Source organism: Schistocerca americana, chromosome 4 (genome assembly GCF_021461395.2).
Source record: "Schistocerca americana isolate TAMUIC-IGC-003095 chromosome 4, iqSchAmer2.1, whole genome shotgun sequence".
Taxonomy (NCBI): domain Eukaryota; kingdom Metazoa; phylum Arthropoda; class Insecta; order Orthoptera; family Acrididae; genus Schistocerca; species Schistocerca americana.
The window spans coordinates 435,207,658-435,231,019 of NC_060122.1; the positions used below are offsets into that span (position 1 = coordinate 435,207,658).

Sequence of the window (23,362 nt, forward strand, 5' to 3'; positions counted from 1 at the left end):
TTGACATATTACATTCGGTACTCACATTACTGACATTTTTTTTCGTGTAAAATAACGTGTGTCATTGAACAAAATTTCAAAATACGTTGGACAGATGTAGCCACGTCGCCCTTCCTATTCCCTCACCTTCGAAACCCGCGAGTATGAGGGTTCTGGTTGTCGTTCGTGCTCGGGCATTAGGCGGCCGCTGTGGAGCGGAGCGAGTGACAAACAGATGGTACGCGCCTAGTTTAAAAGCAGCACATTCAGAAAGTTGTAACTGTGTACTATGAGGATTATGGTGGGATCGATTTCTGGGGTGATATCTTGTAACTGTGCTGCTTTCCTCTTAAAACACAAAGTCAAGTTGGTGATGTTTCCTTGTATGGAAGAAACTGACCTCCCAAACATAGGCGGAAATACCTGAAAGAAAGATCATTCACTTTATTTACATAGCCATAGTCTGCAGATCAGTGTTCGCAGCTGTAGTGCTTGGTGAAACAGTGATAACTGTGAGTGCACACTTCGATTTTATTTTATGTAAATTTCGACATTATCAGAGTTGTGAGAATATGTCGTTATTATGGTTCTTAAATTAACTGCGTGACATATGCAAGCCCACTTCTCAAATTTTCGGAGGAATGATTTTCAAAGTTCGTACTTTTCTATCAGTATCTTGGATGTTATGCTAAATCAATGTACTATTCACTGTTATCAACAAATTATTATTACTATCGTCATTGTTATTATTACTGTACATTAAAATACTTATGGTAATTAAACAATTTATTATGATTATAATGAGATTTTTTTGCACTTTATTGTTATTATAATTTAAATTGAGCATATCTGTGGCACGTTAAAGGTGGGGCTGACAACGAGAGTCATACACTGCCAGAAAAAAAATGAAACTCTCTCAAGGACTGTGTTCATTGGCACCAGGGTATAATATGGGCATATTGAGGGAATTTTAGTGTCAGTGATTCATTTGTCGCGGTCATCGGCGATGGGATGGTAGGCCCTCTATTTGACTTTGCAGACAGCAGCTGTGGACAGTTTAAAGAGGAACAGTGTTTGCAACATTCACTCTATGGTACAACCAGGCCTTACCGACCACTATGAACTATTTAGTAGCTGCAACCATTTGAACGGGATCACACTGTGGGCCCGAGGGAAGCTGGAGGGACATATCGACGGATTGCTGCACACCTTAGGCACAAATCATTGGTGATGTTTCACTGCTTTCAGCAGTGGTCTGTGGAACATTTTCACATTGCGTGAGCAGCAGTGGTTGACTGAGCATCATCTAGGGATAAAATCCAGGCACATATTGTACCTGCTGTGTCATCAGGGACCATCGGGAACACCTGCTTGCAACAGGATTGAGATCACATACAGTATGAGTCTGGTTAGGCTGCCACTGACAGCATGGCACCATCAAGCTACTCTGGGGTCGTGGAAGAGTTGACTGGACAGCAATAAGGCGCTCTGTTGTCTTCAGTGATGAGAGTAGATTCTGTCTGTATGTGAGTGATGGATGTACACCTGCATGGTGTAGACTTGGTGAGTTACCTGTTCCATACTTCATTCACCCACGACACGTAAGTCCCATCCCAGGCTTTATGACGTGGGGACCATTAGTTACAACTCACGGTCACATAAGATGTTTCTGCAGGATAAAGTAACCAATCCTTGTTCACTGGACAGGCTGTTATCCCCATGTTACTACCATTCCTGTGTTTGTTCAGCAGGACAATGCACAGCATACACTATGTGATCAAAAGTATCCGGACACCTGTGTAAAAATTACTTAAAAGCTTTTGGCACCCTCCATCGGTAGTGCTGGAATTCAGTAAGGTGTTGGTCCACCCTTAGCCTTGATGACAGATTCCACTCTCGCAAGCATATGTTCAGTCAGGTGCTGGAAGGTTTCTTGGGGAATGGCAGTCCATTCTTCATGGAGTGCTGCAGTGAGGAGAGGTATCGATGTCAGTCGGTGAGGCCTGGCACGAAGTTGGCATTTCAAGACATACTAAAGGTGTTCTACAGGATTCATGTCAGGACTCTCTGCAGGCTAGTCCATTACAGGGATGTTATTGTCGTGTAACCACTCCGTCACAGGCCATGCATTATGAACAGATGCTCGATCTTGTTGAAAAATGCAATCGCCATCCCCGAATTGCTCTTCAACAGTGGGAAGCAAGAAGGTGCTTCAAACATCAATGTAGGCCTGTGCTGTGATAGTGCCACACGAAACAACAAGGGGTGCAAGCCCCCTCCATGAAAAACACGACCACACCACACCATAACACCACTGTCTCCGAATTTTACTGTTGGCACTACACACGCTGGCAGATAACGTTCACCGGGCATTCGCCACACCCACACCCTGCCATCGGATCGCCACATTGTGTACCGCGATTCGTCAATCCACACAAAGTTTTTCGGTTGTTCAAGCGTCCAATGTTTACTCCCCTTACACCAAGCGAGGCGTCGTTTGGCATTTATTGGCGTGATGTGTGGCTTATGAGCAGCTGTTCGACCATGAAATCCAAGTTTTCTCACCTCCCACCTAACTATCGTAGTACTTGCAGTGGATTCTGAAGCAGTTTGGGATTGCTGTGTGATGTTCTCGATAGATGGCTACCTATTAGACCTTACGACCCTCTTCAACTGTTGGCAATCTCTGTCAGTCAACAGACGAGGTCCGTCTTTACGCTTTTGTGCTGTACGTGCCCCTTCACGTTTCCACTTCACTCCTACATCGGAAACAGTGGACCGAGGGATGTTTAGGAGTGTGGAAATCTTGCGTACAGATGTATGACACAAGTGATACCCAATCACCTGACAACGTTCTAAGTCCGTGAATTCCGCGAAGTGCCCCTTTCTCTCGATGTCTAATGACTATTGAGGTCGCTGATATGGAGTGCCTGGCAGTAGATGGCAGCACAACGCAACTAATATGAAAAACGTATATTTTTGGGGTGTCCGGATACTTTTGATCACGTAGTGTGTATGGCTGTTGTGACGCAACTTGATATACGCTCTGACTGGCAAGATCACCAGATCTCTGGACAATTGAACACGCCGGGGACATGATGAAGCGGGAATTCACTCAGTCTCGAGGGCCCGCAAGAACCATTGCCGGACTGCAACAAAAGGCGCAAAACGCTTGGACCGTCTGTCGCAGGATGCTATTCAGTACCTTTATGATCGTTTGCGTGTGAGAATACACACCTGTGTTATCGCCAGAGGGGAGGAGGGTTACACTGTTTACTGATGCTAGTGCTTGGTCACCCTTTACTGTGACGTGTACTTGCCAATAAAATGACCGTGTCCTTGATGGCGTTGCATTTTTTTCCGGCAGTATATAGAGGCAGGGGGGTACGAGGGGAGCGGACAGCGACAGTAACAAACTGTGACCTGCTGAGCGCTCCCTTCGCTCCTCCCCTCCCCACCCCACCACCACCCGCCCCAACCGCCTCCACCCAGATGAATCGAACCCTGGATCTGAGGCCATTATCGAGGATAGGATGATGGTGCTTAGTGTCTTGACTAGCGGCTTTTTATGCGACGACCACTAGTTTCCGATAAAATCGATGTTGAAGTTTTATGTGTACGGTCTATATTTGTAACTCTGCCTGTCAACCAAGTGAGAGTGGCGTAGCGGATAAAATTACGGCTACGACGCTGGCGGTACAGGTTCAGACTCTGCTCGTGTACTTTGTCTTCTCTCAATTTCATCAGGAATATCATTAAATAGTATACAAACTTTCTTCAAATGTGTATTCTGTTTGTTACAGAATCATCGTACTTGCTATTTCTTGCATCGCTTGCTGTGCTAGAACGTAATTCCGGATAGTATTTCTCGTAGAAGCAACCGAAAAAGATTCGTAGAATATTACGTATATTTAATAAAAGCTTATTGCCTTACAGGGCACATGGGTTTGTCAGACGCTTCTGACCGCAAAACACAGTTCGTTGAAATTAGGAAAGATTATTCTTTCTTCGATCAACTTCGACACGAGCCACTCGTCTCAATCACTCCTCTGCAAATGAGCTGCACTAAATTGATCAGAATTAAAGAATAAATTTTTGTACAGTTTTCCCTCGAAGCGATTTCTGCGTTAGTCTTTAGCAAGCCGGGAGCAGTTTGAATTTTTTACGTAAAAAGTGGAGCACATTTGGGTGGGATAATCTGTATGATGCACGTGCAGGCTTTTCTTTCACCTACAGAGATTTGGTCGTAGTTTTATCGGTCTGCCCTCCCCACGAATCAATATGTAAACAAATTTTTCTTGTCCTCCTGCGGAAGAATGATAGATTTTCAAAACTCTTCGTACAGCACTTTCGTTAACTTCCCTGATTTTGAGCATATGACAACATTTTGTAATTTATGAGTCAAGTTGTCCACTCTGTTTTGAACAGTCCGACTAAATTTCAGGGGTGGTTCTTGCATACATGAAAAAACGTAAGAGAATATCTTTCTTGGCGCAGTTATAGCACAGTGCCCTGTGACACTATAACTAATCTTGATGATTTTTTTTTTTTGTGTGTGTGTACTAGGACGGTTTCCGCTCCTTGGTCCACAAGGAGTCTATTGTATGTCGATTGACACTGTCAGCCGGTATGATTAGTGTTAATTACATAATCCAGGCCAAAATAAGGAATGAGTGCTTTTGTCTGTATCTGGAAATCTTCCGCAGCTGCTAATTTTCGTCCATCGTTGCGAATTCTGTGGAGCTCTCCAAATATTGGGAATTTTAACTGCGAATCACAAACGGAATATACGTTTGAAGAAAGTGTGCTGTAATGTTTGATTTGTTGATGAAATACTACGGCAAAAATGACTGTTCTTGAATAATTTTGCTCGACATATACGTGCTATTTAAGGGGGACACTACTGTAACGGTCTAAAAAAGGTCTTTTTTCCTTAGGGGAAGGACAGGTGCTGAAGAAATAATACTTTGGTTGGTTGCTAAGCATATACTTAAGTATAATACAAAAAATATTGTCGGAAAATATTACAAAATGGCGACATTGCGGCAATTCTCCCAAGGCATTTTGAATTTGAGGCGACCTGCGGCACGCACTATAACTGGTGCCAGTTTGAATCTGGTAAAGAAAAAAAAAAACTATATTCTACATGAGTGTAGTGAACACATGAGTGTGAACCACGTAGAGTGTTTTAGATATATCGATTTTTAGATAATTGGCAAGTGTTTCAATAACGTCGTTCAATTTTCACCAAAAAGGACAATCATTTGTTAGTAAATATTGTTTATACTAACTAATCAAAAATGTTATTTCAAAGTTGTGGTTAAATTTTCAGATAGAAAGATTGACTTTTTTGGAGTTATGCTACGTGCTGTTTTTAAAACCTTAATCCTTGAGAAACGCGTTTGGAGTTTTGAAATGTGCTATAGACATGAACAAATGAAAGAAAATCAACTTTTAGAAAACTCGTGCCATTAATCTGCTATCTAAGGGCTGGCCAGTCGAACTGTTTCCGTCGAACTCGAAATCGTATTCACTAGTTCACTGTAGGACGATTGAAATGTCGATCGTGGCAATTCCATGAATGCACAAAACTTTGCAATTCCGTTTAGCCCTATTTCAAGCAGGTGCATTGATAGGACGATTCAACAATTGATTTCATATGCTTACCTTATAAACTCATTGCTCGGTATAACAGCTTCTGGGCTATTTTGACAAGCAATGGTTACTGTGACGCTTAAGGCCCGAGAACTTCGTTCTTGCATCGCACATTTCTCGTTTTCAGAAATAACAAAGAAAACGGCTCAATTCGTAATTCACATCAAAACCCAGGCCACTGCCTCTCAGTTTCTTAGCAGAGGCACTGACTCCCTCCAAACTGCTCTCAGACTCATATCTATTCCTTGGAAGCTTTGATGACATATACTACTTCGAAGCCGTATTGGATACGACGTTTTCGTACTTTTTCTACCCGAGTACACTTTTTATCACTCATTTTTAGTTGAAAGGCAAAACTGTATATTATAAGAGTACAAATATACTATCAAAAGTCAATACTGCGTACAAAAATTAAGATTAGAAGCGAAAGAATTGCCTTTTTCATACACGTACTGATTATTCCTGACGCCAAGCAAACGCGTCATTGTTTTGAAACGTTTCTAAACTATATACAGACGCTACAGGGGGTATCGAGTTGGCGCAGGCAGGCCGTTTCGAGTCATCTGAGGCGCTAGAGGAGGAGCTCGTATTTCCGTAGAACAATTTTTTTTCCGGGGATTAGACTTTTTGCCTCATATTCCACAAGGTTCAAATCATCTTTTACGGCAATAAAAAAAGATTTTTTGATAATTCTACACTAGTGTTACCCCTTTAAAGGCATTCTACACGATGAAATTGAGAAAAAGTTAAAGAACATGTTCAGGATTTGAAACAGAACCACTAGCATAGCGGCTTTGAACCTTAGCTGCTGCGCTACGCTCGGTAGTTCGAAACAAGACTGACATTAAAGGTGTAGGAGACACACATGAAGAATTCAACATCGATTTTTCCGGAAACTATGGGCCGTCGCCTGAAAAGCCTAATCAGAACAGGGCCCTCTCCCTCTGCAACATACATAAGTCCCTTCAAAATCCGTTATCAACAGGTCTGACGATCCCCGCGTAAGACGTGTCAGTAGTTTGTAGGTGGAGCTCGTGAGGGGGTGGAAGACGCACCTCGACGTCGGAGGCCTCTGCGAGGAGGTCCTCGGTGAAGGCGACGGCGGTGGCGGCCTGGTCGGCGCGGCTGTGCAGGTGGCGGGCGTGCGCCTCGACCAGCTGCAGCTTGGCGGCGCGCGCCTCCTGCACCTGCCGCTGCAGCGAGCGCCGGTGCTCCTCCAGCGCCGCCGAGTACGACTCGATGAAGCGCTCCACCTCGTCCGACACCTGGCTGCACCGCGTCTGCGCCCACCAGCCGAGTCACGAGAAAGGAAACATTCCCCACACAGAGTGGAACAACGAGGAGCATAGCGAGTACGAACAAACGATCAAAAGAAAACACTAGGGGTGACGTTCCAGCGAATGTCATTAAAATGTAGATACTGCATTGCTGTGTCATGCAAGACAGAGGAAACCGCCTCATCTCAATGCTTTTCCACATTTGGTAATTGCTTTTAGTAATGAATGATTTTCAGTTTCCAGGAAATGGTGCCAATGTCTTTCCAGTTCTACACTACTGGCCATAAAATTGCTACACCACGAACATGACGGGCTACAGACCCGAAATTTAACCGACAGGAAGAAGATTCTGTGATATGCAAATGATTAGCTTTTCAGAGCATTCACACAAGGTTGGGCCGGTGGCGACACCTACAACGTGCTCACATGAGGAAAGTTTCCAACCGATTTCTCATACACAAACAGCAGTTTACCGGCGTTGTCCGGTGAAACGTTGTTGTGATGCCGCGTGTAAGGAGGAGAAATGTGTACCATCACGTTTATGACTTTGATAAAGGTCGAATTGTAGCCTATCGCGATTGCGGTTTATCGTATCGCGACGTTGCCGCTCGCGTTGGTCGAGATCCAATGGCTCTTAGCAGAATATGGAATCGGTAGGTTCAGGAGGGTAATACGGAACGCCGTGCTGGATCCCAACGGCTTCGTATCACTAGCAGTCGAGATGACAGACATCTTATCCGCATGGCTGTAACGGACGGTGCAGCCACCTCTCGATCGCTGAGTCAACAGATGGGGACGTTTACAAGACAACAACCATCTGCACGAACAGTTCGACGACGTTTGCAGCAGCATGGACTATCAGCTCGGAAACCATGGCTGCGGTTACCATTGACGCTGCATCACAGACAGGAGCGCCTGCGATGGTGTACACAACGACGAATCTGGGTGCACGAATGGCAAAACGTCATTTTTTCGGATGAATCCAGGTTCTGCTTACAACATCATGATGGTCGCATCCGTGCTTGGCGACATCACGGTGAACGCACATTGGAAGCGTGTATTCGTCATCGCCATACTGGCGTATTACCCGGCGTGATGGTATGGGGTGCCATTGGTTACACGTCTCGGTCACCTCTTGTTCGCACTGAACAGTGAACAGCATTTGAACAGTGGACGTTACATTTCAGATGTGTTACGACCCGTGGCTCTACCCTTCTTCCCATCCCTGCGAAACCCTACATTTCAGCAGGATAACGTACGACCGCATGTAGCAGGTCCTGCACAGGCCTTTCTGGATACAGAAAATGTTTGACTGCTGCCCTGGCAAGCACATTCTCCAGATCTCTCACCAACTGGAAACGTCTGGTCAATGGTGGCCGTGTAACTGGCTCGCCACAATATGCCAGTCACTACTCTTGATGAACTGTGGTATCGTGTTGAAGCTGCAAGGGCACAGCTGTACCTGTACACGCCATCCAAGCTCTGTTTGACTCAATGCCCAGGCGTATCAGGGCCGTTATTACGGCCAGAGGTGGTTGTTCTGGGTACTGATTTCTCAGGATCTATGCACCCAAATTGCGTGAAAATGTAATGACATGTCAGTTCTAGTATAATATATTTGTCCAATGAATACCCTCTTTATCATCTGCATTTCTTCTTGGTGTAGCAATTTTAATGACCAATAGTGTAGTAAAGAATGATTATTCCACACGCCTTGCTTCCTAACACATTTTCTTCCATTATACTGATATTAATAATTGTCAATGAGTCAGACACAGTTGTTATTTTTTCATTGTAAAATGAAACGGTAATACACTGAAATGACAAGTAATGGGATACCTCATAATATCGTCTCGGACCTCCTTTTGCCTGGCGCAGAGCAGCATCACGACGTGGCACGGACTCAGGAAGTCGTTGGAAGAATCCTGCAGAAATATTGAGCCATGCTACCTCTGCAACCGTCCATAAATGCGAAAGTGTTGTCAGTGCAAGATTTTGTGCACGAAATTACCTCTCGATTATGTCCCGTAAATGTTCGATATAATTCACCACGGACGTTCTGGGTGGAGACATCATTCGCTCGAATTGTCCAGAATGTTTTCAAACCAATTGCGAACAATTGCGGTCCTGTAACATGGCTAATTGTCATCCATAAAAATTCCATTGTTGTTTGGGAACATGAAGTCCATGAACGGCAGCAGATGGCCTCCAAGTAGCCGAACATAATGACTTCCAATCAATGATTGTTTCAGTTGAACCAGAGGACCCAGACCATTCCATGTAAACACTGCTCACACCATTATGGAACCACCACCGGCTTACACAATGCCTTAATGACAAGTTGGGTCCATGGCTTCGTGGAGTAAGCGCCACTATCGAACACTACCACCAGCTCTTACCAGCAGAAATCAGGCCACAATTTTCCAGTAGTACAGGGTCCAATCGATATGGTCACGAGCCCAGGACAGGCGTTGCAGGCGATGTAGTGCTGCTAGCAAAGACACTTGCGTCAGCCTTCTGCTGCCGTAACCAGTTAAAATGCCGAAGTTTTGCCTCGCTGTCCTGAAGGATCCGTTCGTCGTACGCCCCACATTGATTTCTGCAGTTATTTCGAACAGTGTTGCTTGTCTATTAGCTCTGAGAACTCTACGCAAACGCAGCTGCTCTCGGTCTTTAAGTGAAGGCCGTCGGCCACTGCATTGTCTGTGGTGAGAGTTAATGCCGGAAATTTAGTATTCTAGGCACAGTCTTGACACTGTTGATGTCGAATATTGAACTCCCTAACGATTTCCGAAATGGAATGTCCCTTGCGTCTAGCTCCATTCCATGTTCGAAGTCTGTTAATTCCCATCATGCGGCCATAATCACGTCGGAAACCCTGTCACATGAGTCACCCGATTACAAATGACAGCTCCGGCAATGCAATGCCCTTTTGTGTGCGATATTACCACCATCTGTATATGTGCATATCTCTGTCCCATGGCTTTACCACCTCATTGTGTAACCCTACACTACCTGATCGAAAGTGTCAGGACACCCCTATGTAATGCGAAATTGATCACTAGACTTTATGAGGGACGGACTCTACGGTATGAAACGAGGCAGAGAATATTGTGTTGTCGGTAGAGAAGCAGTAACAGCAAAACTTGTCGGCCAGGAGAGCTGAGTAACTTTGAATGTAGGTCAGTCATTGGATGTCACCTGAGTAACAAATCCATTTCGCCCTCTAAAGCTGTCCAACTCGGCTGTTGGTGACGTGACTGTGAAAGGGAAATGCGAAGGAACATACACAGCTAAATCAAGACTGGTCTAAAGAGTGACGCCCCTAGACACTGGATGATTAGAAACTAATGATTTGGAGTGATGTATCACGCTATACCGTGTGGCAATCCAATGGAAGGGCTTGAGTTTGGTGAATACCTGGAGAATGGTTCCCGCCATCATGGCTAGTGCCATCAATGAAGTACAAAGGAAGTGGTGTTACACTACATGGGCTGTTTTCTGTAGTTAGGGTGTGATCCCCTTATTTCCCTTAAGAAAACACTTAATGTGGAAGGTATGAACACATTTTGCAGCATTATGTACGGTGTACAGCATAGGAACAGTTCACAGACCATGACTGATTGTATCAGCATGACAATCCACTTTGTCATAAATCAGCATCTGTGTGGCAATGGTTTGCGGACAATAACATCACTGAAATGGACTGACCTGCCCAGAGTCCTCACCTGAACCCAATGGAACACCTCCAGGATGAGTCAGAATGTCGACTTCGCTACAGATTCTAGTCCCAAGCATGACTACCCTTTCTGGTTTCGGCTCTTGAGGATGAATGGGCTAACATTTCTCCACAGACATTCAGACATTGAAAGTGTCCTCAGCAGAGTTCAATCTGTCATAAAGGTGAAGGGTGGACACAAATCATATTAATATCCGCCAATAGGCGTCTGCATACTTCTGATCAGATAATGTATAAACGGGTTAGTATATTTGCATACTTAAGTACTTAATCCTTTGGAATAACTGCCTAAACTTCCGACTCCTTTTCCACCACTTTCAGTTTGCTGATGACACTGTTTTTCTTGCCCTCTACCCAATACTCAAAAAGTCTCAACGATTCTTCCAGCTCTATCTTGAACAGTTTTCCTCCTGAAGATAAGTCCCAACATAACACAGTCAGTAGTAATAGGATGACCCACACAGAACTTCCATACACATGGCTTCTGCCTATTTACAACCATACTATTCAGTTAACAAAAAAAATCAAATAATTTGGACTAACACTCGAACGGCTAATAATTTGGAAACCTTATCTACTAACCATCCAGCAGACAGCCCACATTACACTAAAGCTACTAAGCAGCCAAGCATGAAAACTGCAACCCCCGCAGAATTCCAAACTTACAAAATGCGCATGCAGTTTTTCTTAAAAATCTTCTTTCCTTTAATCTTAGAAAGAAGCAAAAGAACAGCAACGTTTATATCAATCAGAACTTATTTATAAATGTAAATACACATATTTCTCATTAAATTTATATAGTACCTTGCTCATACATTTATAAACAATGCTTGACAGAAGCGGGATTTTTGTAGAGCTGATAGCCCACTCTCCAACCGTAATGGTACATATTCAAGCGTCACCTGAATGTGGGATGGGTGTTCTTCGTTGTTGCTTCGATGTCAGTTTTTATGTGTTGTGTATACGCTTTTAAACATTTTGAGAATTTTTACTGAGACGAGTTCAAAGAATGAACTGTATCATGACGCGCTGCTGGTGAATACTTTAGGATCTGGTATAGTATAATGGTTGTCCACTTATTTCATGATATAAGATTAAGGAAAGGCAAACCTACGTTTCTAGCATTTGTAGACTTACAGAAAGCTTTTGACAATGTTGACTGGAATACTCTCTTTCAAATTCTGAAGGTGACAGGGGTAAAATACAGGGAGCGAAAGGCTATTTACAATTTGTACAGAAACCAGATGGCAGTTATAAGAGCCGAGGGGCATGAAAGGGAACCAGTGGTTGGGAAGGGAGTAAGACAGGGTTGTAGCCTCTCCTCGATGTTGTTCAATCTGTATATTGAGCAAGCAGTAAAGGAAACAAAAGAAAAATTCGGTGTAGGAATTAAAATCTGTGGAGAATAAATTAAAACTTTGAGGTTCGCCGATGACATTGTAATTCTGTCAGAGACAGCAAAGGATCTGGAAGAGCAGCTGAACGGAATGGACAGTGTCATGAAAGGAGGATATAAGATGAACATCAACAAAAGCAAAACGAGGATAATGAAATGCAGTCGAATTAAGTCGGGTGATGATGAGGGAATTAGATTAGGAAATGAGACACTTAAAGTAGTAAAGAAGTTTTGCTATTTGGGGAGAAAAATAACTGATGGTGGTCGAAGTAGAGATAATATAAAATGTAGACTGGCAATGGTAAGGAAAGCGTTTCTGAAGAAGAGAAATTTGTTAACATCGAGTATAGATTTAAGTGTCAGGAAATCGTTTCTGAAAGTATTTGTATGGAGTGTAGCCATGTATGGAAGTGGAACGTGGACGATAAATAGTTTAGACAAACAGAGAATAGAAGCTTTCGAAATGTGGTGCTACAGAAGAATGCTGGAGGTTAGATGGGTAGATCACATAACTAATGAGGAGGTATTGAATAGAATTGGGGAGAAGAGAAATTCGTGGCACAACTTGCTTAGAAGAAGGGATCGTTTGGTAGGACATATTCTGAGGCATCAAGGGATCTCCAATTTAGTATTGGAGGGCAGCGCGAAGGGTAAAAATCGTAGAGGGAGACCAAGAGATGAATACACTAAACAGATTCAGAACGATGTAGGTTGCAGTAGGTACTGGGAGGTGAAAAAGCTTGCACAGGATAGAGTAGCATGGAGAGCTGCATCAAACCAGTCTCTGGACTGAAGATCACAACAACAACAACAAGGATAATGTTATTAAAAACAGATGTTTGGATCTCATTGAATCTCACGATGTACAAGGAGCATCTCCAGAATTTTCCTTTGAGCCCTTTTTCTTAGCATTGGCTCTTTACCACCTGTCAGACTAAGCAGTTCTGGTCTTATTGGGATTTTCCACCAATCCAGCTCTCCTGTTGTGAATCTTAAACCAATTTTTTATCTTTGATATGTCAACTTGTGTTATCTGTGCTTCTTTGAGGTCTTCTTTTACAAATCCAATCCATTTTTTGTGTTAATTTTATCTTTACTACCACTTTCATACAATCCCCCAATCTGTCTAATTAATCTGGGTGGTTACATTCTTTTAATATGTCCACAGAATTTTAGACTGAGTTTTTTCAAGTCTGAATAAAGAATAAATGTTGGAACACTTTTCAATTTCCTTATTTGCTCATAGTCTGTATGTTCCGTCTTCATCATTACTTGGATATAAATTATTTCAGATTAGTTGTCGTCCTCATTCTTGCATGTCTTCAGTATCACTCTTTCTGTTTAAAAGGAGTGTCTCTGCCCCATAAAGATAGTCTGGTTTGATGATTCTGTTGCCGTATCTCAGTTTTCCGCATTTTGACGCGCATTTTTTGTTACAAATATCTTTTGTAAGTCTAAAGGCTGTTTCCATTTTGTGGCAATACAGTTCATCACAAATCTTTTCCAGGCCAGTCCCCAGAATGGTTGCGCCAAAAATATTTGATCTGAGAAACTCGTACGATTTTCTCATATTTAATTTTTAGAGAGTTTTGATGCCAGGGTTTTGCTAGATATGTACTTTATTTCTTCAAAGGATATTTTGAGACCTACTCTTTCTGATTTTTCATTAAGAATTTTTAAATGTTTTTGTGGTGTTTGAATTTCCTGACCTAGAGTCATCAACCTGTTTACAAAAGCTAATAAGTCTCTCTTAATACATGTTCTTCCTAATTTCATTGGCTCTTCAATCTTGGACTTCAATTTTAGTTTTCGCTATTTTAGGATTATTTTTTCTCGGACAGTCCGCCTCCGTAAGTGATTGGTCAGCGTACGTGGCTGCTATTCAGAACACCTGCAAACGGTTTTCCTTGGTGCGAAGACTGGTGCAGGGTGCACCCAGACTCGTGATGCCAACTGAGGAGCTACTTGACTGAGAAGTAGCGGTTTACTGGTCTTGAAAGTTGGTAAAACGGCCGGGAGAGCGCTGTGCTGAGTACATTCTCCTCTATACCGCATCCGCATGACGCCGGATGGCAGAAGATGACACGACAGCTGTTCGACATCCCTTGAGCCGTCAAAGCCTGGACGAAGAGTTCCTTTTTTTCCTTCTAAGACAGTAGTAAATTAAATAACGGGGAGAAGGGAGATTCCGTCACCTTGTCTAACTTACATCAACAGTGAAATGTACACTCCTGGAAATGGAAAAAAGAACACATTGACACCGGTGTGTCAGACCCACCATACTTGCTCCGGACACTGCGAGAGGGCTGTACAAGCAATGATCACACGCACGGCACAGCGGACACACCAGGAACCGCGGTGTTGGCCGTCGAATGGCGCTAGCTGCGCAGCATTTGTGCACAGCCGCCGTCAGTGTCAGCCAGTTTGCCGTGGCATACGGAGCTCCATCGCAGTCTTTAACACTGGTAGCATGCCGCGACAGCGTGGACGTGAACCGTATGTGCAGTTGACGGACTTCGAGCGAGGGCGTATAGTGGGCATGCGGGAGGCCGGGTGGACGTACCGCCGAATTGCTCAACACGTGGGGCGTGAGGTCTCCACAGTTCATCGATGTTGTCGCCAGTGGTCGGCGGTAGGTGCACGTGCCCGTCGACCTGGGACCGGACCGCAGCGACGCACGGATGCACGCCAAGACCGTAGGATCCTACGCAGTGCCGTAGGGGACCGCACCGCCACTTCCCAGCAAATTAGGGACACTGTTGCTCCTGGGGTATCGGCGAGGACCATTCGCAACCGTCTCCATGAAGCTGGGCTACGGTTCCGCACACCGTTAGGCCGTCTTCCGCTCACGCCCCAACATCGTGCAGCCCGCCTCCAGTGGTGTCGCGACAGGCGTGAATGGAGGGACGAATGGAGACGTGTCGTCTTCAGCGATGAGAGTCGCTTGTGCCTTGGTGCCAATGATGGTCGTATGCGTGTTTGGCGCCGTGCAGGTGAGCGCCACAATCAGGACTGCATACGACCGAGGCACACAGGGCCAACACCCGGCATCATGGTGTGGGGAGCGATCTCCTACACTGGCCGTACACCACTGGTGATCGTCGAGGGGACACTGAATAGTGCACGGTACATCCAAACCGTCATCGGACCCATCGTTCTACCATTCCTAGACCGGCAAGGGAACTTGCTGTTCCAACAGGACAATGCACGTCCGCATGTATCCCGTGCCACCCAACGTGCTCTAGAAGGTGTAAGTCAACTACCCTGGCCAGCAAGATCTCCGGATCTGTCCCCCATTGAGCATGTTTGGGACTGGATGAAGCGTCGTCTCACGCGGTCTGCACGTCCAGCACGAACGCTGGTCCAACTGAGGCGCCAGGTGGAAATGGCATGGCAAGCCGTTCCACAGGACTACATCCAGCATCTCTACGATCGTCTCCATGGGAGAATAGCAGCCTGCATTGCTGCGAAAGGTGGATATACACTGTACTAGTGCCGACATTGTGCATGCTCTGTTGCCTGTGTCTATGTGCCTGTGGTTCTGTCAGTGTGATCATGTGATGTATCTGACCCCAGGAATGTGTCAATAAAGTTTCCCCTTCCTGGGACAATGAATTCACGGTGTTCTTATTTCAATTTCCAGGAGTGTATAAACAGGGCGTTACAAAACGATAGCGACAGGCTTCGAGAGGCGGTGGCGGGTGTTATCAGGAGCAAACTGAGGATAAGAACGTGTGCCTGGAACCGTCATCCAGTGGCACTACAGAGCGTCGGAGTTTAGGTGCCAGCGTCTGCCACTACACCACCTCTTCGGCAGCAAACGTGACATTGTACGCTGACGGACCATAGGCGAAACGTCTCGCCATGTTGTTTGTTTTTCAGTGATCACGACTGATTACCACGATCGACAGTGGAGAAGATGGAGCTAGCTGTTACGTGGACGGGCCTTGTTTCCTGTGAATGTGATGCTCTCTTGCTCCGGTGGAAGACGGTTTCGGACACAAATTTCCACCCACAATTTATTTTTCTCCTGTAACCCTCTAAAATATCCAGTGATTTTCGGTATACAGGAGACAAAAAAAGCTGTGGATGGAAATCCTTGTGCAAAACCGTAATCCACCGTGGCAACAGGGCATCGCATTCATAGGAGACAAGGTCTGTCAATGCAGCAGCTAGCTGCGTTTTCTCCACTGGCGATCTCTGGCAATCAGTCGCAAATACTGAGTAAGAAACAAAATTGCGAGATATTCTGCCAACAGTCCGTCAGAGTACAAAGTCACTTTACTTACGCACAAGCAGTTTATAACACGCCGTATACGATGGACAGCAATGTGTACACAAGGTCATGAACGCCCTCAACAAGGAAGAAAAAGACACTGCCTCACTGAACATTGTACCCAATGAACAATGGATAAATCATTATACAGATCTGTGGTGTACACAGAAGGCCAAAGATGATACTGGAGGAAGTTTGAACAATGAAACAGTAGATCCAATTACTATGGCCAAACTACAATAGGCTTCGAAAGGCATGACGAACAGAAAAGTTACTGAATAGACGGAATAAACGCAGAGCTAATTAAATATGGAGGGTTACCACTAGATAAAAGACTTTTACAATTAATAAATGAATGCTGGTCGAACTGCAAGATCCCAGACCCTTGGTATACAGCAGAAGTAATATCTCTTTTCAAAAAAGGGAAGCATAATGACTGTAGGAACTATCGTGGCATAAGCCTTCTAAACGCTTGCTATAAACTACATTCAAAGATTATAAATAATTGCATGAAGAACATCACAGAAGCTATTATTTCTGAAGAACAAAATGGATTTAGATCAGGTCATTTATGCATAGACAACGCGTTTGTAATTAAAAACATCATAGAAAAACACAGAGAAACTAATACAGAAACCCATGTGGCCTTTATCGACCTCGGGAAGGCCTTTATAGGCTGTGGTAGATTATCTCTGAATGTGGTTATCCTTATTGCCTAATAGAGGTAGTGAAAAGTCTTTACAAAACTAGACACATTGTAATAAACACAGGTACGAATCGATTAGAAGAAGCAATTATCAACCAAGGCGTTATACTAGGATGTGAACTATGCCTACCCTTTTCAGTATCTACATTGACTTCATTCTGCGGAAATGGAAATGTAAAGTAAACAAAGGAATTAAGATAACGAATGAGGAATACCTGAATGTACCTTTGTTTGCTGATGACACCGTTATTATTCAAAAGAATGAAGATGACCTCCATAGATCAGTATATCAGTTGAACGAAATTAACAAGAAGTACAACTTTAAAATTTCTGGTAACAAAACAAAAATAATTGCATTCCGAGGAAAATATCCAGTCAGATCAAAAACTGTTTTAGATAATTCAGTTTTAGAACAAGTGTCTCAAATCTCTTATTAGACTGTGCTTTAAGTTTTGATTTGGACCCTGATATTGAAAATAAAATACAAAAATTCCAAGCTGTCAGTGGTACCATTAGCAGAACATTGGGCCATAAAGTACAAAAAGAAACTATATGAAATTCTACAAGGTAATGGTCGTTCTGGTGTTATCCTAAGGAAGCGAAAGCTGGGTTACCACAAAAAGACAAGAAAACAAAATTCAAACAGCAGAGATAAGGTTCCTGAGGAAGACGAAGAGTTGCAGAAGAAAAAATTAGAAACGAAGATATTAGACCAGAATTAAATATTTTCAGCATGAATGAAAAAATTCAAGAATATCGTGAAGATTGGAAACAACACCTTATGAGAATGCCAGGTCGCAGAATTCCTCAGAAGATCTTGAACTACAAGCCAAATGGGAAAGGAGATATTGGAAGGTCTAGAAAAAGATGGGAATGACTTTGTTTGCGAATACGGAATAGCTAACAGCCTAATCCTTCAAAGGAAGATGATGATGAATATTTTTTCACATTTGTGCTGATCCGCTAATACAATCAAAAAATCTTGATAGCGCTGATCAACTAAGCTAGGCATAAAAAAAGAAGTATAACTGTTTACGTTAAAGTGTAGACGGAAAACGTTTTTTTATGCTTCATTCTTATATCCCTCTTTTAATTAACTCACGGAAGCTATTTTCAAGTAAAAAATAATACGTTTAAATTTACAACAGTTGTTTCGCTTAGAAATGATTACAAAAGAACACATTTGCCAACTCACTCTTCCTTGGTGACCTGACGTATTTTAAATAAAATTTTTCCTAGTCGGTTGATTCTGAGAGCGATGCCAAGCTTTATTCATCACAGGTAATTTTTTGATGAATGCTTTTGGGAGACAGTGCTCAAACAACATTCTAAAATGAGAAAGGAAATAAAGTACCTATTTCAGAAAGTACTGCTGTTTCTACCAGCTAGGTATATGAGGCATATTACTGGCGTAGAGGAGCAGAAATGAGGGAAATCCATTGGTCATTTTATGCTCTCGCTAATGGAACTTGTTTGGCGTTTTACTCCCCAAGCACGGCCAGGAACAATATGTTATACGTGGATTGGCCGCTAGAGGGTATTGACCGAGCCGTCATGTCGCATGTAGGGACATTCGATGATGATTGATATTTACGAAATATCTAGTATGGGACTTTAAACATCAATGTTACAATATCGATAACTAATTCTTTGAAACATCGCCACACTGATGCTTTTAGGAAGAAAACACGGCCTGCAGAAAATAATGGCCCAGCCTCGTGAGCTGGTGTTAGAATTTCAGAGGACCTCTGATGTAAAGGTAGTTGCTGGTGACGAAAACGTGTCATTAGTATTTTAATCAGTACTGTTATGAAGACACCGCTGAAGTGGTCTTTTTTTAGTAGCAGTTGGGCGTTTTGTTGTGTGATTGGCGTCAGATCACGACGTGTTGCTTTTGGCGGGGTTTTGTCTTTAGAAAGAACTTCGCTACTGGGCCGCTGTGTTCTGCATTTTCCGCTATTGGCGGGCAGGTACGGTTCAGTGGGTAAAGACAGCAGGGCGTTAGAATCCACCAAAAATTGAGGAACTTCTTGTGGAGATGCGGAGGAGGACGCATCTAGTCTTCTTAGGGGGACGCGGAGCTGTGCGCATCTTGTGCATGCCAGCCACGTACGTGGGAGACAGAGATGAGCTCAATTTTAGAAGACGAGCACGCGCCCTCCTCTTCAATCGAGAGCCATCCTCACAACGCAGCGAGACGAAGGGAGATAACACTTTTATTCAAAGACAATAATTAAACTAAAGTTTTCACCGAAGCGGTCTTGTACAGCTGTGGTGAGCATAAGCGACAGCAGTGGTGTCACGGCGTTCTTCATCCGCACGTGTGCAACTCTGTACGAGTGCCGGTCTTAGATTCAGCCTTGGCGTGTTGGATATGTGAGCTTTATAGTTAGTCGCCACGCTTACAGTCACTATTTTTCTTGTGGGATTAACTAGTTTTACAATTGATTTTGTGATCGACTTTAAAGCCATCAGGGCATATCTTCTCGTCCAAGCCGCTAATTAGAATTTGTGTTGTACACTACTCCACATTTCCTCACGATTCATGCATATGACTGATGTCTTCAGTGAAAAAATTAACGAGTTTAAATGAAATACTGTTTCTGTTGGACACCGCACCTTCAAATTAAATGTTCCATGTGCAAATCCCCACTTTAGAACCTATAACTAGCACCAACAAAAATTAGCGTTATCCAATTAAGTTGTGCACATTAAACTCATAGCTTAGATCTGCTCACAATTAGTGTTGCGGCTTGCTGTAACTTTCCATGCGCAGGTGTTTCGCATGATTGTGGGCAGATTTGAGAGTGGTGTTTTATATGTTTCTTTCCCTATTGACTTTTAACTGTATCCCCGTTTTGTTGTGCGATTTTGGGGTAGTTTGCTAGTAACCGGTTAAAGTCTGTGCACTGAACTATTAGCGGTGATCATATTTGAATCCAGTGGCCGGATGTTGCAATCTGATATGAAAGTAATTGGATAGCTTACAGGGCTTTTAGTTACTGGCTTTCGAGTCGTAAAGTGTAACCCTATCTCTCGGGCCAAAGCGAAGTTGTCGATCTTTATTTATACTGATCTTGGAGATGTAGCAAAGTAGAGAATTAATTCAGGTCCGCCAGTAAACGTTTCCGATAAAATCCACACAGTGCGAGGATTCTGATCGCGGCCGCGAGTGTGATTTCGCACGACGCTACGGATGCTCTGAAGAACGGACGAAAAGGAAGTTTTCAGCATTAGCTGTATTTGCATGCTACTTTTTACGCCATCTTAAGTACGAAACTAATTTTCGCATATTGTGTAACTACGAGGGGTGGTCGAAAAGTTTCTAGCCCGAGATAGTTACCGTAATGTCTCGCACAAAAAACACCACCTACTTTTATGGCGACCATTTGTGGGTATGAAAGTTAAATTTCGCGGCTCCAGCTTCGTTGGTTTTGCCTCTAGAATGCGTTGTATTCGGCAGTGTAAGCAAAATGGCGAATATCGAGAGAATCAAGAACCGTGCAGTGTTTGACTTTCTTCATTTGAAGGGAATGACGCCCAAGGAAATTGCGGAGGACATGCGGAATACACTTAAGGACAGTGTACCGTCTTATGAAACAGTGAAAAACTCGGTGTTCGACTTCAAACGTGGAAAAACGAGTGTGGAAGATGCACCAAGGAGCGGAAGGCCTTGCACTGCTGAAACAGGGACTGCAATTCACGATACGATTTTGCAGGGTCGTCGAACAACGTTACAGCACATTAAAACCACACTTGGAATTTGCCATTGGCGTGGTCATGACGTTGTTGTGGATATTTTGGGAATATGGAAAGTTTCATCTCGGTGGGTCCCGGAAGACTTGAAAGCAGATCAGAGACGGAAGGGTGTTTTAAAGAAATTTTCCGTCAATTTGAAGCGGATGAAGATGGCTTTTTTGCAAGGTATGTGACAAAGGACGAAACGTGGGTTCACCAGATTGATCCCGAGACAAAGCAACAGTCACAACAATAGAAACACCCTTAATCCCCTACCGCAAAAAATTACAGGTGCAAAAATGAGCCGGTAAGGTGGTGGCATAGGTCTTCTGGAATGCAAAAGAGGTAATTATGGTGAATTACTTGCAAAAGGGCGTAACTATAGTGCACCGTACTACTGCACCCTCCTGCGCCGTTTGAGAGAAGAGATAAAGAAAAAGAAGGCGCCAAAAATTGGCTCGCGGAGTTCTTTTGCATCAGGACAACGCACCGGCGGACGAAGCCCTCACGACACTGGAAACTGTACATGGCTGCGTGTACGAATTGTTACGTCATCCGCCATATTCTCCATATTTGGCTCCATCAAACTTCTTTCTTTTCCCAAACCTAAAAAAGACCTCAAAGGATGACGATTTGATAATGATGCACTGATTGATGCTGTGAACACGTGGTTGGACTCGAATTCGAGGACCTTTTATTTGAATGGTTTGCAGAAATTAACCTGAGTGTGCGCCAGTGTATTAATGTACACGGATGTTGTATTGAAAAATAAATTGGTATTATGGAATTTCTGTCACTCTTTATTTGTTAGGCCAGAAACTTTTCGACCCTCCCTCGTACCCTGTAACATACACTATGTGATCAAAAGTATCCGGACACCTGGTTGAAAATGACTTACAAGTTCGTGGCGCCCTCCATCGGTAATGCTGAAATTCAGTATTGTGTTGGCCCACCCGTGGCCTTGATGACAGCTTCCAGTCTCGCAGGCATACGTTCAATCAAGTGCTGGAAGGTTTCTTGGAGAATGGCAGCCCATTCTTCACGGAGTGCTGCACTGTGGCGAGGTATCGATGTCGGTCGGTGAGGCCCGGCACGAAGTCGGCGTTACGAAACATTCCAAAGGTGATCTATAGGATTCATGTCAGGACTCTGTGCAGGCTAGTCCATTACAGGGATGTTATTGTCGTGTAACCACTCCGCCACAGGTCGTGCATTATGTACAGATGCTCGATCTTGTTGACAAATACAATCGCCATCCCCGAACTGTAGGCCTGTGCCGTGATAGTGCCACGCAAAACAACAAGGGGTGCAAGCCCCCTCCATGAAAAACACGACCACACCACACCATAACACCACTGTCTCCGAATTTTGCTGTTGGCACTACACACGCTGGCAGATAACGTTCACCGGGCATTCGCCACACCCACACCCTGCCATCGGATTGCCACATTGTGTACCGTGATTCGTCACTCGACACAACGTTTTTCGGTTCAAGCGTCCAATGTTTACTCTCCTTACACCAAGCGAGGCGTCGTTTGGCGTTTACTAGCGTGATGTGTGGCTTATGAGCAGCTGTTCGACCATGAAATCCAAGTTTTCTCACCTCCCACCTAACTATCATAGTACTTGCAGTGGATTCTGAAGCAGTTTGGGATTGCTGTGTGATGTTACCGATAGATGGCTACCTATTAGACCTTACGACCCTCTTCAACTGTTGGCGGTCTCTGTCAGTCAACAGACGAGGTCCGTCTTTACGCTTTTGTGCTGTACGTGTCCCTTCACGTTTCCACTTCACTCTCACATCGGAAACAGTGGACCGAGGGATGTTTAGGAGTGTGGAAATCTCGCGTAGAGACGTATGACACAAGTGATACCCAATCACCAGACTACGTTCGAAGTCCGTGAATTCCGCGGAATGCCCCATTCTGCTCTCTCTCGATGTGTAATGACTATTGAGGTCGCTTATATGGAGTGCCTGGCAGTAGGTGGCAACCGAATGCACCTAATATGGAAAACGTACGTTTTTGGGGGTGTCCGGATGCTTTTGATCACATAGTGTAGCTCTATAAAACTTGGAGCATACATAGAAAGTATTGCTACACTGTAGTGCAGAAGGTAAAGGAAGGAAATATGCAGTGTGACGAGGGGAGATAACACTTTTATTGGAAGACCATATTTACACTGAACCAATCGCAGTTCACAGTCGTCCTCTGAAAATTAGAAAAGCCGGCATATGATTGTAAATACGCTATGTAATCACCTCGGACGGCACTGCCCGCTCTGCGACGTGCTCCCATGCTGGCTATAAACATGATAAGTTCTTTTGGTAGGGCATTTCGTTGCGCTGTTGACAACTGAGGGATGAGTCTTTGCCGCATGTGAAGGTGTACTGCAATACGTCCCTCCAACGCATCCCACACGCCATCGATTGAATTTAAGTCGGGTGAATGGGAATTCCAGTCCATTCTCCCAATACCGTCTCATTTGAACATATCCTGCGGCTGTGCTGTTCGATGCAGTCATGTATTGTCATCCACAAAGACGAAATCAAGGCCGAACGCACTAGTGAAAAGACACACATGAGGGAGGTGTACAG

At 44.0% G+C, this 23,362-nt stretch overlaps 1 protein-coding gene across 1 annotated transcript in view; it reads right to left on the reverse strand.

The window, feature by feature from the left end:
* LOC124613529 (tripartite motif-containing protein 45) overlaps positions 1-23,362 on the reverse strand; it is a 169,788-nt gene that overhangs the window by 47,891 nt on the left and 98,535 nt on the right. Inside the window, exon 7 of the mRNA XM_047142239.1 lies at positions 6,690-6,914. Coding sequence (XP_046998195.1) covers positions 6,690-6,914 — 225 coding nt within the window. The remainder of the gene's footprint in view (positions 1-6,689; positions 6,915-23,362) is intronic.